Below are 15,627 nucleotides of genomic sequence, written 5' to 3'. Positions count from 1 at the left end.
TTATAATAATACAAACACTTAACTGTCTGCCTCAGTCACTGTTATTAGATCTTTAAAACTGTTAGTTATATTTTTTTCTCACACACAATATCACATATCAAAGCTTGGTTGCCATGATGTGTTTTTTTTTTGTTTTGTTTTTTTTGTTTTTTTTTAGAAACCAGTAGTGTGTTGAAGAAGACAAATTGCAGAATGATTTATTAAAATGATGTGTTTCACTGTAAAAAAAAAGGTGGAAATAATTCTGGTGCTGTTGTAAATGTGGGTGGTTTCACAGGGATGCCTAAAAAAGGCAGAGCAGCAGTAATCGGTCCCGTGAAGAAGGATGAGGACGTGGGAGTGGCTGCTAAATACAGAAAGACGGACACCTCCGGCCCTGCATGTCCGCTGTGCTTCGACTCTCCTGCCAGCCTCTTCCAGAGTCTGATCTCACCCATGACTGTGGACGAGTTCTTCCGTGAGTACTGGGAGAAGAAACCATTGCTGCTGCAGAGATCAGACCCAACACTCGTGTCTTACTACCAGTCCCTGTTTCAGCTGTCGGATCTTAAACAACTGTGTGCCCAGGGCCTGGAGTATGGCAGAGATCTGAACATTTTGCGCTGTGTAAATGGCAACAAGTTGGTGATGAACAACGAAGGGCGAGTGAAATACAGCCAGCTGAGAAAAGATTTTAATCAGAACAAAGCTACCATTCAGTTCCACCAGCCACAGAGGTTTAAGGTAAGCTGTGGAGATTTTTAAACTTGAGAATAAACACTAAGTGTTTTATTTAGGATAAGCCAAAGATCAGGCTTTTTGATGTGTGTGTGTGTGTGTGTGTGTGTGTGTGTGTGTGTGTGTGTGTGTGTGTGTGTGTGTGTGTGTGTGTGTGTGTGTGTGTGTGTGTGTGTGTGTGTGTGTGTGTGTGTGTTTGGTCAGGATGAGCTGTGGCATATCCAGGAGCGTTTGGAATGTTTCTTCGGGTCACTGGTTGGATCCAACGTCTACATTACACCTGAGAATTCTCAGGGTCTGCCGCCTCACTATGATGACGTGGAGGTAGTAGTGAAGAGCATGACCTCAGGCTCTTATGATTTTTTTTACCTGCTTATTTCACCAGGTACTCTCAAGTGTCAGCAGCTGTACAGGTTCCTTCACACTGAGAGTAAATGAACAAGACAGACTTCATTTTATAACAAAAATGACACTCTTGGTTACACAGTTGCACATTTTAACCATATAGTACAAGGTTAAAGAGGGGGATTTGTTGCCACCATCGCATCTACCTCGATCATTCATTAGGGATGAAATGAAATTTAAAATAGATATTCTGAATGAATGTTGTTGTAAAGCTCCATTGATAAAACATAAGACATAACATTAACTGTTACTGTAGGAAATAAGTGCAAGGGGAACTGTTGTGATATAAAGTGTGGCACCGTGAAACAAAGTGAACCAGAGTTACTATTAGTACTAAAGAGAATAAGAAGCCTTTGCTACCAGTTCCTTAATTTATTGGGTCTCTGCTCTGGCAGCACAAAGAAGGTATATATAAAATGCCTGTTGTTGCAATACAGAAAATATTTAAATGATGTATAAAAGTAGTATCTGTAGAGTGAAATATAAGGCAACCAATAGCAAATATAAAGACTGTCAGTATTTGAAATAAAAGTAGTTCTTATATGTGAGTTATAAGGTTTGTTGTGAGTGTGTAAGTTCATGACCGTGTGTTCTGAGTGCTTTCTTTCCCCCAGTGTAGGTGTTTATTCTGCAGTTGGAGGGTGAGAAGCACTGGCGCCTGTACAAGCCAACTGTCCCGCTGGCTCGTGAGTACAGCACAGAGCCTGAGGAGCGCATCGGAAAGCCCACTCATGACATCATCCTCAAGGTGACTACACAGAGCTTGTACACTGATAGCATGTGATCCAGCAATATGATACATAGATAGTGAACGGCTGACTCTGCTGTCCTCTGCTGGTCATGCAGTGAACTGCAGTTATGCTCTGAGGCACATTACTGAGGTGGTTTTCACAATGGTTACTGTTGATGTGGTCTACATCTGAGCGCGATTGTTCTCTGCAGTGTTGGTCTTGAGGCTTGATATCATAGTACGTGTGTGTTGTAGAAACTTATAATGTCATCAGCTAAAACAAACACACAGGTTGCGATCACGTTCTCTTAATCCTGTCACGTTTTCAGTGCCACCTAATTCGCAGCACCACCTGCAGGTAGTCTGAGGGTCAGAACTCCAGCGCTCTTCCTGCTCCACATGACGGCTTTCACATGACCAATATAGCTTTAGACTAAATTGCCAGTGTTCGAGCCCCCTGAGAATTTTTTCTTTTCAGTTTCTTTGAAGATCATTCAGTAATCATGGAATGTTGTGGTCAATGTAATTCTTGCATTAATTTAATGAAATGTTTGTACACTGTGTCATTTATTTGTCCCCTGTGTGATTTTTAAAGTGAATATATGGATTTAAATATACATTTTATTCCATAGATAGCGTGTGTTTGTGTGTGTGTTTAGGCAGGTGACCTGCTTTACTTTCCCAGAGGAACCATTCACCAAGCAGACACACCTGCAGGAGTGGAGCACTCCACACACCTCACTCTCAGCACATATCAAATCATGTATGTGCACACACACACACACACACACAGAGCTTCTTCTGTATAAAGTATCTAAACTTATGTCTGTCTCTTTCTCAGGTCATGGGGGGACTTGGTGTTGGACGTCTTCCCTGGTTTGATGATGGACTCTATAAAGAATGACGGCAGCTTGCGTCAAGGTTTACCCAGAAACCTCCTTACTGTAAGCATCGCACTTTAAATGCTCTACACACATCTAGGACTTTTGATGTACCAAAGCAGTGTTGAATTCATTGTTGAGTAATTTTTTGTGTCAGCATGGAGGAGACACTATTGCTGAAAACACATGACGGGTTGCAATGACTGTAATCCTTTGAATGTAATCTGTAGCAACTCTTTGTTGAAAAGAACAAACAGAAGGACATAAGAAACTGAGACAAACAATGAACAAGTTTCAAAAACAGGGTGTGGTGATACGGTGAAGACTTTTTTAAGAAAGTGTGGACATGCAGTGCATTTGGAAAGTATTCAGAGCTTTCTTCCATTTGATCATCTTCCCGAAAAAGAGAAGCCAAAGAGGAAGCGACTCTTGGTAGCCACAACATTAATGTAAAAGGATAAAAACTATAACGTGACTTTATAAACGTTTGTTGAAAAATCGCTGTGGTGTAAGAGGAATAAACACTACAGCATGTGTTGTATGTGGAAATGAATAACTGGGTTTTTTCTCCACTCTGCACAGTCATGCCTCACAACTCCATTTATTTTCCTTTTAACAGCACAGCCTTTTGGGATTTCATCTATACGTTTACATTCATTTAGCAGATGCAATTAATTCAAAATCATTTACAAATGAGGAAATACAAAGAAAGTGATCTATCGAGAAGAGGACGATATAAGTAGAGAATAAAGATGCAGGTGCAGATCTGTATCTTCTGCACTGCCGATACCCCTTTTACTCCCCTGATAATGGTGCTGGATTCTGCTATTTGGATTAAGGGACCACTGTAGGACAGTCAGTTTGAAAGTTAAGAGGATTACCAGGCATCGGTTATAAAATGATCACAAGTTGTGGGAGGGAACATGTACCTCAGGGAGTGTTTTTATATAAGGAGGTGCTGCTGTTCCAGACAGCATTTTGTATGTAAGCATCAAGGCTTTGAATTTGATGCAGGTGGCTACAGGAAACCTTTTGGACTGGTTGAAAACAAGGCATGACAACTGATGATGTCATGTTAGAAAGACTCGCATCAGATAGTGCTTTAATTTGACATTAATCATCACAGCATGGTGATGTTAAGATTGGCAAAAACAGACTTGCTAGCACTGTTACCTTTGTGGGAAGTAAACATTTGGAGATATCTGTGAAATGCACCATTTTGGACTATAGACATGAGCATCATGGGAATACAAACATGTTAAAGGAAGACATTCCTAGACATCTGGGCCCAAATTCATAAAGATTCTATGAATGATCTCAGAGAGCTCATAATTTAGCTTAAAGCTTTCTAACTGGGAATCTTAAGAGTGATTCAGGATCACTCAGTAATCCCTGAGCAGCAACGAAACTATAAAAACCTTTATCTTAGAGAGGAGACGGGGCTAAACCTGTTACTAGGTAGGACACAATCTTTTGAAGACTGTGATTGGTTGTCTAATTAAAAATAATATATGAGCTATTATAAGCCTTCACTTGTCTCTCTGTTAAGATATTTGAGGCAATGTCATGTAAGGATTACGTTCGTGGCGATCACATTAGAGATGCACTAACAACTGTTACAAATGTAATAAAAGTACATGCAAACATCTCAGACACATGGCGGTAATTACATAGCTCCATATAATGTATATATATATATAAAATTATTATAATTTCTGCAACTATGGCAATTGGCTCTGTTTTGGAGATGTTAGCGTATCTCTGCCATATATCTAATGCCATAGCGGCAGAATATAATTAATATATAAACATAGCATCTTATTAACTCTCTATCATTATTAAATATCGTAGGAAATGCATTTCTTCACTTTCAACTTTCAGCCATTTTTTCCTCATTGATGATTAAGTTGCTTTATGAATAACTTTTAACACCCTTTAATTTCCCTTTGAGGGGAAACCCCCAAATTTCTAAGAATTGTCTTAGAACTTCGTCACTAATTCATGATCCATTTTCTTATTTTCACTCTTAAAAGCTAGTGTGTACATTTCCAGGTTTTCTATAACATGCCAGTTTCCTGATTGTTTTGTCTACCTGTTATATAATGCCATGATAAAGTGGTATATAGGCCGAAGCATGTTTTAACATTGACCTTCTGTCATTACCCTCTTTGATGTATCTGTGTCAGACTGCACACATGGGTACTGAGGTAAAGAAGCAGGTGTGTACGATACTGAGGAGTCTAGCTGAGCGACTGGAGCAGGATGAACAGGATCTGCGTTCCTCCGAGATGAGGAAAGACTTCATCTCTAACAGACTCCCACCTTACCACTTGCAGGAGGAGGACCTCGCTCCAGGTGTGTGTGTGTGTAATGTTGTAAAGTCCAGCTGGCTCCAAATACTAAATTAATTTACAATGGATCTTTTTAAAGCCACAAATGGACCAGATAATGGACTAGAATGTGTGAATCTACACTTGAAAGTCTAAAGCAGAATAATGAACATGCTAATAGAGGTTTTTCTTTAAGTTGGAAAGCTGCCAACGCTGGAGGACGTGGTGTGTGTTAGATTCAGAGAGCACATTGTTCTGACCCTGGAGCCCAGTCCAGACAATACAGTAAGTCCATCACTGTTATCTGCCTTTTTATTATTTATTGAATTTTTGGTTTATTTTAGTTCACATTTAAAAAAAAAAAAGGACACAATTCCAAATATATATATTAATTATAGTTTTCTGTTAGGATGAAGCTATGAAGTTGGCTGCATTTGTGCTGCACTCACTGAGGAACAAAAGGGAGACACACATGATGGGGTCTCGGGATCTCCATGAAGAGGAAGAGGAAGATGATGACGACGACGATGAGGAGGAGGAGGAGGAAGAGAAGACAGTACAGGTAACGTACACTTGCCTTAGTATAGTGATAAGGGCATAAAGAAATTAGTCTCTGATTTGTATATAGCTGAGTAATTATTTCATTAGACCAAATGAATGTGATTCATTAAGAACCAAACTCAGTGATGTCCAGACAAGTAGGGAACAGCTTCAATGCCCTCAATAAAATTATTTTATTTTATTTCTTTTTTTGTAATCTTAAACATTGAAATAGCACTAGATATTGGTCTGAGGCGTACAGTAATTTTAATAAAATTTTAATTAAAAAGTACGAAAAAAGAACAATGTTAATAGGATTACTAACATTATAATTTGGATTCTGTGAATGGAAATTAAATAAATAAATGAACTAAGCAAGTGCATTATAGGCTTAATACTTGAGCAGTTGGAGTTTTCTGAATAATCACACTGTATAGACTTTAGTCATTTCTCTGTTTTTAAAAAAAGAAGTTTCCCTTCATTTGTGCTGCAGGGTCTGGACTTCCCCATGTCGCACCTCCCTGCTCTACAGCAGCTCCTGAATGGGGAGCGACTCCATGTGGCCGATCTGCCACTGCAGCAGGACGCTGATAAACTGGGCCTGGTGCTGGGACTCTGGACACAGGGTTTGCTGCAGGTCTGCTAACTAGATGTGCTGATATTTGCATAAAAAAGTATTTGATGGGGGTAAAAAATTTTTTTACATTTGCTATTCCTTGGTATAAAAAAAGCAATCTTCTGCCATTTGAAGAGAATTTTGTGAGCCATAATTTGCCTTACATGAATACCATTATGCTGTCTTTTGAAAAGAAAGCATGAGTGGTGATCATGTGAAGTGCACAACTGATAATCATGACCTCACCTCCCAGTGTGTGAACTTGTACATCCACAGCTTAGACTCTTCATAATTCATAAACACTGAGCTGCTTTGCATCTTTGGACTGTAGGTACAGGACCAAGCTGCCTTAACCACGTCGCCAGCAGATGGATGTAATTAGTACATGGGAGAGTGACACAAGTGTGTGTGTGTGTAACAGGAGAGGTATTATTCTGGTACATAATGTGCTATTGTGTGGTGATAGTGTGTGTGTGACGTGTAGTGAGGATCCTCTCAGTACCATTGTGAGATCACCACCACACACACAGTCAGTCTCCTGTCTTCTGTTTGTGTGATTGTTTCTGTTATGTTCTGGGATCTGATGTCCACAGATAAAAGGCTGGAAACTGGAAATTTCTTCAAATGTTTCGCTGTCATCCATTCATTCAACCAGAACATGAGAATTTAATACATCTTTAATATGAATAACATTTAAAAACAGTAAGCTTTTTTCTTTTTGTACTGTACACATTTCCTTTGCACATGGCATCAATACATACATCTTTTCCTGAATATCATACACTCAGTGTTCAGTGATAAATCCAGTGATCTGACGAGCTTTAAATAATTCTCTGTACATAGCCTGACTAAGAGAAGTAAACACTTGCTCTTGGCCTGTGTTTGTCTGAGTAAAGGGAGGTTTGACATCATTTGTTATATCCAGTAACAGTGCGTAGGGGGAACGCTCTAAACCTATGAAAGGGCCACTCCTGTTCGAATGAGGATCTTTGTAGTGCAAATGTGCTTTGGAGAACAAGCACAAGCAAGCATACAATTCATACTCTTTTATATTGCCTCAAATAGTAACTGGACACAGCTCCTTTCTCCTCACGTATTCTGCCATTGAATAGTCATAGACTTGTGTAGTGGTTTTGGTTGTTGGTCTTAAAAATTGCATCTCCCTAAACAGGCTTTCCTCCTCATTCAGTTAGGGCTTCAGTGTTTTGTTCCAAGCTTTAACACAAAGACAAGCTCCAGCTTTTCACAGACATCAAATGTCTGGTTTCAGATGCCAAAGCTTGAACACCCAGTTTTGCTGATATCCTGCCTAAACATCTACTAACTGATTGAACAATTTGGTGTTTTAGGCTCAAGAAGATGATTGAGAACTGCTGACGCTGCTAAGGGCTAGGTTTTAAGGAACAGTGGTTTTTGACCTCCTTTCAGCCTGTTCCTCTTTAAGTTGGGTGGAGGCAGTGCTGATTAGTTTAAAACTGTCCAGCATGTTTCAGAGAAACTGATTCTTGGCTTCAACACTAAAGCACCACTGTGTCCCAGAATTGTGTGGCTCTATCGGGACAAAACTCGTTCAGGATCAGGTGGTCCTTGTCTATTCCACTACCACCTGAAACAACAAAAGGCTCCAGTCAGCAGTCCACGTCACGTGCAATCATCAGAAATTACTGGTTGTTTTGCAATAAAAAAAATTTGGTTAAATGCAAATGATGTAAAGACTTACCTCTCTGGTCTAATACTAGGCTGTGGTTTAAATGAGAGGAGATGGTCCCATTTTCATTTAAACTCCACTTCTGATTCAGTCTCCCATGCTCTTCCCACAAAGCCACTCTGGCGCCCACACAGGCCTTCCCACCAATCACGGACATGCAGCCCTTCCCCACCTGCACACACATTAACACTTGCAGCATTTAGCATATTCCCTTATACGTGTTAATTTACAGGAAAGCCTTGCTGTGTCCATCAAAAACAAATCTATATGCTTGTACAAATAGGTCAGGGTTTACACACAGCACAAGCTCCATGCAACTGTAATGCAGCACATAATTCTGCTTGTCAATCAAAATGAAAACTAAAAAAATTAAAAGTATGGAATCGATACTGTAATTTCAGAGATCCTACATTTTATAGTAGCTATGCTTATCCATGCCTCAGGTTTTGCTGACATGTGCAACACTGCAATTGGCTTAAATTTCCATAACGCTCTATAGTTAGAGCTCTATTTTTAGCCACTTGGCAATTTAGACCCCGAGACGGTGAAACAGGAAAGCAATTACTGCATAGTCTGTTATGTTAAGCTGAATCTGTGAATAAATTATAACTAGAGCACATATACATATTTAAATAGCACAATTCCACACTAAATATATATATATATATTGTTTTAAAAAAGCAGGATTTAGAAATGAAAACAAAAAATTCTTGTATTTTATTTTCAAAAATCTTCACAGTGATATCCCTATTTAAATGTAAGCAAATATCCGATATTGTCCTTGTTCAACGCTTTGTACAAAAGGTCAGATGCTCTGATCTCTTCTACTGAAGCATGTGTTCAGACATGCACTGTCTGATTTGATCCAAAATGGATCATAAGGTTTTGCACACACACTGGTGTCCATGCCAGCTTGAGTGCAATAAGAAACATTTTCACTACAATGCTGGACCCCAACGTCGCTGGTATTTTTCATAAATGATCAAATGTTTAAACAACCTTTCACTTTATTCATGTGAGAATTTCACCGCTGACCTTGCTCTTGAACTGAGACTGTGAGTACACCCATTGTTGTGTGTGTAGTGAGTGTTCAGCAGGACACAGCGAGAGTCTGGCTGGACAAGGGCATTCCCCAGTTCTCTCTACAGTCAGTGCCATCCCCAGAGCTCGGTTCTGCACCTGCACATACGCCCTTCGCTGAGGAGAAAGAAATCATTCGTCATGTAACAAATAGCCCTGTATATTCACCAACCTCCTAACTAGGGCAAGAGAGAAGTGCTAGCTGTGAGCACAGTTGTACATAGACACCACCAATAAAATGACTGATATGACCTTTTTGAGTGAACATATCTTCAATCTAGACCTCAAATTTTACTTCATGTACACGGAGGTGCTTTTAAAAACCTAATTAGAATGGACAGAAAATAAAATTCCCAGAAACGCTCTTCCTACGTCTTCACTCCCACGTTTGCTGTCTCTAAACATAAACACGTAAACAGACCTTGCTGTCAGCACTATCTAGTTATGTAAATGTAGAATATCTTTTTTAGGAACGAGTGGGTTTTTATCAGGGCACTACAGACCACCTCTCAGTCAAAAACACACACACAAAGTCCCAAATGACTGCACAAGTCTGATAATGAGTGGGTGAGATTTTAAACAGAATACATTTTGTATGTCAGAAAAAACAAGGAGTGGGGAAAAAAATATATATGTATAGGAGCTTTAGAAAGTGTGATTATGAATGTATTTATAGCACTAGTAAAGAAGCATGAGCACTGCTGGTGGGCACTGATCACCAAACAATAACTTGGAAAGTAATTTCTTTAGTCCAAATTTGATTGCAAGCTCCATTTCGATACAGCAGACATATTTTACAGTATTTATTTTTGTTTCCCACACATTAAGCAAGATTGTCACTTTCCTTCCTACAACCTATGAGGTTTCATCCCATTAAGACCGCAAAGCAAATCACCTCTTGCTGGAGCTCACCTGTCTAAGTGGGCGGAGGGAGCCGATGGTGTCCCAGCCACTGTAATCACTCCAACATGGATACTCGCCCTTCTGCAGCAGCATCTGACGCCCCTTAAACTGGCTGAATTCGTACACCACCCACCTGTAAGGCGCACAGACATAACACATTAACATGTGGACTCAAACACAAAAATATTTAAATATGCAACAACAAAAGTCTGAAGGAATTACAGGCCACTGTTGACTCGAAGAGACTGAGTAAAGAAGTTGCTCATGCTCTCCATGGGTAAATCTGTCATAGTCTCTAATCCCTCATACGAGCTAAGTGAAAAAAGACTGATGGAGGGCTCCGAGAAGCTCTGTGAGGTGAAACAGACACACACACAATACAAATATTGCAATTTACTGTGACTGCTTCAGATTTTCATCTGACAGCTGACATTTAGACTTGAGATTTAAAAATATATTCCAATGTCAAAATATAGAGAGATAAAACTAATGCTATTCAATACACTCGCTGTTATTATTAAATTCAGCACTTTCAAGAGCACTCCAAAAAAAAAAAATCTTTCATGAATCAAGGACTCACATATTGAATGGGTTTAAAGGATTTAATGGATGTTGCCATGCAGCCAAAGGAGGTTTGGTCTGGATAAAGGCCCTCTTCAAGGACAAACTGGTTACCACAGAAACCCCTTTCATCATACAGCAACCACCTAAACATTGTGAGACGGGAATACAAGGACACCTTGTTGTATATGTTAACTGTATCTGCTGGCTTCCTGCAGCAGTGGAGGTGTACAGTACATGGTGTTCATGTCAGTGGAACTTGAAGTCTCTCACCTGCCCTGAATTATTCGGAATGATGTAGGATTTAACGTGGCACAGTCTGCCACTTCGCTTACAAATTCTCTACCATCTCCCACAAAGCATGGTTTGCTGTAGGCACACAGCTACACACACACACACACACAACACCGAATCAGAATGACAGAGCAATTATAGACATTTATGGCATTATAACAACTGTTGACTACAAGTAGTTTCATACTGTTAAAGCACTATCCCACTAAAGTTTAACAAACATACCATGAACTTTGGATCCTTTTCTCCACAAAGCTCCTTAAAGAGACAAAAGATATTTTGAAATCAGTCATGTTAATTTTCAGTGGATGCATGAATAGACCACTGATGTTATGTTGAAAATGAACATGAGAAATTAGAAACTAAATAAATGACTGTCAGCCTTTGCAGACAAGAGATATATTGCTGCACCTCGACCGTCAGTATTCCAGTGTGTACTTACCCTCCGTACAGCCCGGACGGAGAGAGGTGAACTCTGCCTGTCGCCCCAGTCTACTGATCCGGAGTACTGGCCCTTCTCGAGAACACACTGATCTCCTGTGAAATAACTCCCACTGTAGGCTACCCACCTAAAACATTTCAAATATTCTGGTTACATCCAACCCCAGCTTTGGAAACCTGAACAGTTTAGACTTTATTAAGGCTTTACTACCACATCTAAAGCTTATTATAGCATGTAAGCTATTCCCACTACGGGAAATCTCATAGAAATGCTTGTGTGTAAGCATAAGCCAGTACATTACCTGTCATACTCTGTATATGCGTGACTCATTCACATATACTCTGTCATTACCTCAGAAAAGGATTTTAACACCTTTTATAGCGAGTGCTTTTAAATATTTGCACAATATTTAAAAAGCAAATCTCTAACAAGTAAGAAAAATGGCTGGAAATTTAGGTGGTGATGGCTCAACAATTGAGATTCTCGGTTACTGCTCAGATAGTTGGCAGTTCGAGCTCCATCACCACCACGCTATCACTGGTGGGCTTTTAACCTGCCCTGGGGTGCTGTATAATAGCTGATCCTGCACACTGACCCAAAAACTGGGATATGTACTATAGTGTATATGTCAATAAATAAACCTTAAATGTAATAAAGGCTTCTATCCAGGCAAAAAAAAAAGACAAAATAATAATTTAGTCAGCTGAATGATATTCATGATGCAGTCGTTTATAAGTAAATAACCAACAGACTAAATAACGCATTTTAACTAGAGAAAAAAACGTGTGAGAAAACCTTATGCATTAGAAATGTCTATAACAAATTCATTATATGTGAGAAGTGTGATACTCATGTGACAAGGCTTGGTGGATGGGAATCTTAATTAGCATTTGAAGACTGCTTCAGCATCACCAGTAAAGATACTGAGAATTGAGCATGAATACACTACTGGACTGTCGTCATCAAGAGCACCGAGAGTAGATCTTCAATGGCACTGAGCCCAGAATATTTCAGTGTCTTCTCTAGACCCTATTACACACATACAGTATATTAAAATGCTGATTAATGAAGACAGTTCTTTAATGTCTTACTCACACTCCACTTTGAACATGGATGGTGTTTGCTTCATTCACTAGTCCAGTCTGCTGCAGGTCTGCCACATCCTGGTCCACAATCTCAACCTTCTCTTCACAATTATTAAGGGTAACCGCAGGCTCAATGAAATCCTGGAATAACCACAAGAACATTTCCAACTTAACAACCCCACAGTAACTTTCAGGAACCATTATCCTAAGTAGAAAATCAATCCTTTTTAACTATTCAAGTACAGACAGAGAGGGTTGTTATTCTAGTTTGTAAATATCTGCCAGTCAGTGTGTAAGGTTTCTGAATCCTTTTTTGAGCAGGAACAAACAAGGTCAAACCTTCTATACCGCACCCCTTGCCTTAACATCCATTGTTTAAATCTATTTTATCAACGGTGGCCATTGAAAATACTTGCTATTGGTTATCACATGCTTGTTATTGAAAGTTACAAAAGTGAGGCAAACTGGGTCAAAGCCTTAGAGCTTTAAATTCAAAATCTGACCCATTTTTAGCCTTCACCACATGCACAGATATAACTTCTCTGAGCATATTTGGAAGTGTTAAGTTGGAACCTGAATAGTTGAATAGTGTTAAAAGAGATAATAGAAGAAAAATGATAATAGGCACATGTTTAAGTCTCATCTCAGTCTCCTAGCTTGTATGTACATCAGTGGTTGCATAGATTAGACATCGAACACCTTTACAGTCACCACTGTGGGGATCAAGTGGCTGTGCAGAAGACGATAAGGGGTTGCGGACGGACAGTAAAGAAATGTTGCCCAGTTAATATCTCAGACTAGATAGAGGGATATTTTTCAGTTAAAAAAAGCATTTTTTTTTAGAATTATTTTGCTTTAATGGGCCATTAACACTTTAATATCACTTTGCATGAAGTGGAGAGATAAATCAGATCGGCGAGGCATGCCAGCTCAATGGGGCACATCCAGTCTTTGGGCGCTAATGAGGCTAGAGTTGAATGAGTGCTGTAGACGTTGCGTCCTCTAGCCATGAATATGTTATAAGGAGCTTTCACACTGTACTCTCTCAGTTTCAGGGATTTCATCTGAGCCACCAACTCATCAATATGAGTGCACTTTAGAAATTGATATGTCCTTAAATAATGTAAAATGATATGCAGGATTATTATTCTGCCCATTTCTTGTTTCTCTCTGGTTGTGTGTGTGTGTGTGTGTGTGTGTGTGTGTGTGTGTGTGTGTGTGTGTGTGTGTGTGTGTGTGTGTATACTCACAGCTTGAAGGAAGCGACAGGATTTTAGAACATTTCCTGGTCCACTGAAGAGTGTGTTACAGTCACTATATTCGCCCTCCTCCAGCAGACATTGCTGCCCTCTGTAGTTTTCAGACGAGTAGCCCATCCACCTGCATCATAGTGCACATAACTGTAACCTTTGCCACAGTAACCGCACCCACCAGCTTAACACAGAACACTTACAGTACGCTCATCCATCACACACTTCATACACACACACACACATTATGTAAATAATGCAGAAACTCGTATGAAGAACAAGCCCATCAGTGAAACATAGGGCAAAAATCTCTTTTCTCTCAGTACTGCTGTTAAAGTGTATGACTAAGAGTCATGTAAAACGAGCCCGTCGCCGAGAACTCTCGGGTTAGTAAGGTTAATAGATAATGAATATCAGAGAATGTCAGAAAGACAAAGAAACCCATATCAGCCTCCTTCCACACCCAGTTACTAGAGATCACTGATGAATTACGTTTATACGCTAACTTAAACACACGTGTGCTAAAGTGTATTAACAGATCTTGCTCTGTTTGTAGAAGGAGGAGGACAGGAATTGTTTGTGTCTTGTACACACAAATGTTCATCTGAGGTCATTCTCACTGCAGAAACTGGCTATGTTTCGGAGCATGTTCTCACAGACACACACACACACAGACACACACACACACAGACACACACAGACACAGACACAGACACACACAGACACAGACACACACACACACACGCACACACACATACCGCATGACACATCCTGGCCCAAATCTGCAGGTCATTCTGAAAAATTGTGCTTGATTTTGTTAATATCTGTGCTTGCAAAGTCCTGGAGGGCCGTGTTATGCACACGAAGCCCAGTTTCCTTAGAAACGTCAACTTGAGCAAAAATGCATGTGGAGCATCTCATTTCCTATAACAGCCATTAGCAGCTTTGGAGTTTGTTTGTTTTTTTTGTTTGGTTTGTGTGCATGAGAGAAAATACTCACACTCCTCCAGTGACTCGTAGAGAGGAGACGTGTATTAATCCTTCATCGGTTTCTAGGCTGGGTGCGTTTTCCAGAAGCTCCTTGCACTGACCCTGAAAGTGTGGCTTCTCATACATCACCATCTATGCAGGGACACAAAAGAATATCCATTCTTACTGACACGCATGAGGCCATGTTACATTTGCAGTATGAATACCAGTGTGTCCCAGGGTGTTCCTGCGAGAACCAAAAGTCCATTTAACTTGCATGGTTCTCTGTTTTCACTAAATTCACACTGTTTAAATACCCAGTTTTTCTCTTGGCTGTTTTTCAAACTGTATGGAAATTAAACTCTATATTATAATGTGTATACTGGCCTCTCACATGGGTTTCTTATTACTGTTATTCTCTGCCTCCTACAGTATCTGTGTCTATAGGCTGTAACTAAGATACAAGCACACCGATGTTTTATATTTGTCAGCATACAAGTTTATGACTAAATGTATGTATGCAAAGCACATTTTATTTCAGTTTTAACTTCCCTCTATTCCCCTTACCTCAAACGTGATTAGCCAAGCAAATTTTACACAAATGCCTCATGCCATATTTTAACATTTTAAGTAATTTCAGAACTTTTATTAGATAATGACCTGAGAACACATTTACTAATGAAATAGCAGCTAACAGCTCTTTATATGAGGTGAAACTGCAGCATGTGGGTGCGTGCAGTATTTGTGTACTTTTATCTAAGATAATGCACATGAATTTGGCGATATTTGTTTCACAATCCCCATGGCAAATGTTAAAGAGCAAAGAATTTGTGTAAAATTGAGGTTTTTTTGTTTGCTTTTTTGCCTAGATGTGGTAGAAACATTTAGCAGCAGCAGGGACCAGGTGGTTTTATGGCTGATGGGTGTATATACATACACACATTGTGCTAACAAATGAGATAATGTTATAGTTACCTGTTAATTGAAAATGTAAATGGTTGAATTAGGCCTTGTTTCCTTACCTTCGGATCCAGAGGTCTTCGTACTCTCAGACCTCCCTGCAGGTAGAATAAATAGGAAATACAACATAAATGTATGTACATGATAAGCAGGACA

The 15,627-nt window shown here is 39.6% G+C and overlaps 2 protein-coding genes across 2 annotated transcripts in view; one reads left to right on the top strand and one right to left on the bottom strand.

The window, feature by feature from the left end:
• riox2 (ribosomal oxygenase 2) overlaps positions 1–15,627 on the top strand; it is a 31,372-nt gene that overhangs the window by 1,162 nt on the left and 14,583 nt on the right. Inside the window, exons 2-10 of the mRNA XM_027151392.2 lie at positions 278–723; positions 922–1,041; positions 1,742–1,870; positions 2,512–2,615; positions 2,694–2,796; positions 4,920–5,088; positions 5,260–5,348; positions 5,473–5,625; positions 6,097–6,240. Coding sequence (XP_027007193.2) covers positions 278–723; positions 922–1,041; positions 1,742–1,870; positions 2,512–2,615; positions 2,694–2,796; positions 4,920–5,088; positions 5,260–5,348; positions 5,473–5,625; positions 6,097–6,240 — 1,457 coding nt within the window. The remainder of the gene's footprint in view (positions 1–277; positions 724–921; positions 1,042–1,741; positions 1,871–2,511; positions 2,616–2,693; positions 2,797–4,919; positions 5,089–5,259; positions 5,349–5,472; positions 5,626–6,096; positions 6,241–15,627) is intronic.
• The window catches only part of LOC113645658, a 37,814-nt gene continuing 29,065 nt past the window's right edge, over positions 6,879–15,627 (bottom strand). Inside the window, exons 10-22 of the mRNA XM_027151384.2 lie at positions 15,534–15,569; positions 14,543–14,664; positions 13,543–13,672; positions 12,303–12,433; positions 11,208–11,334; positions 10,991–11,023; positions 10,745–10,854; positions 10,491–10,617; positions 10,133–10,260; positions 9,920–10,043; positions 8,963–9,124; positions 7,940–8,099; positions 6,879–7,825 (exon numbers count right to left, since the gene is read on the bottom strand). Coding sequence (XP_027007185.2) covers positions 7,737–7,825; positions 7,940–8,099; positions 8,963–9,124; positions 9,920–10,043; positions 10,133–10,260; positions 10,491–10,617; positions 10,745–10,854; positions 10,991–11,023; positions 11,208–11,334; positions 12,303–12,433; positions 13,543–13,672; positions 14,543–14,664; positions 15,534–15,569 — 1,479 coding nt within the window. The 3' untranslated portion in view covers positions 6,879–7,736. The remainder of the gene's footprint in view (positions 7,826–7,939; positions 8,100–8,962; positions 9,125–9,919; positions 10,044–10,132; positions 10,261–10,490; positions 10,618–10,744; positions 10,855–10,990; positions 11,024–11,207; positions 11,335–12,302; positions 12,434–13,542; positions 13,673–14,542; positions 14,665–15,533; positions 15,570–15,627) is intronic.

Source organism: Tachysurus fulvidraco, chromosome 20 (assembly GCF_022655615.1).
Source record: "Tachysurus fulvidraco isolate hzauxx_2018 chromosome 20, HZAU_PFXX_2.0, whole genome shotgun sequence".
Taxonomy (NCBI): domain Eukaryota; kingdom Metazoa; phylum Chordata; class Actinopteri; order Siluriformes; family Bagridae; genus Tachysurus; species Tachysurus fulvidraco.
The sequence above is the reverse complement of the archived record's forward strand: the minus strand, read 5'-3'. Positions and strand labels throughout refer to the sequence as shown.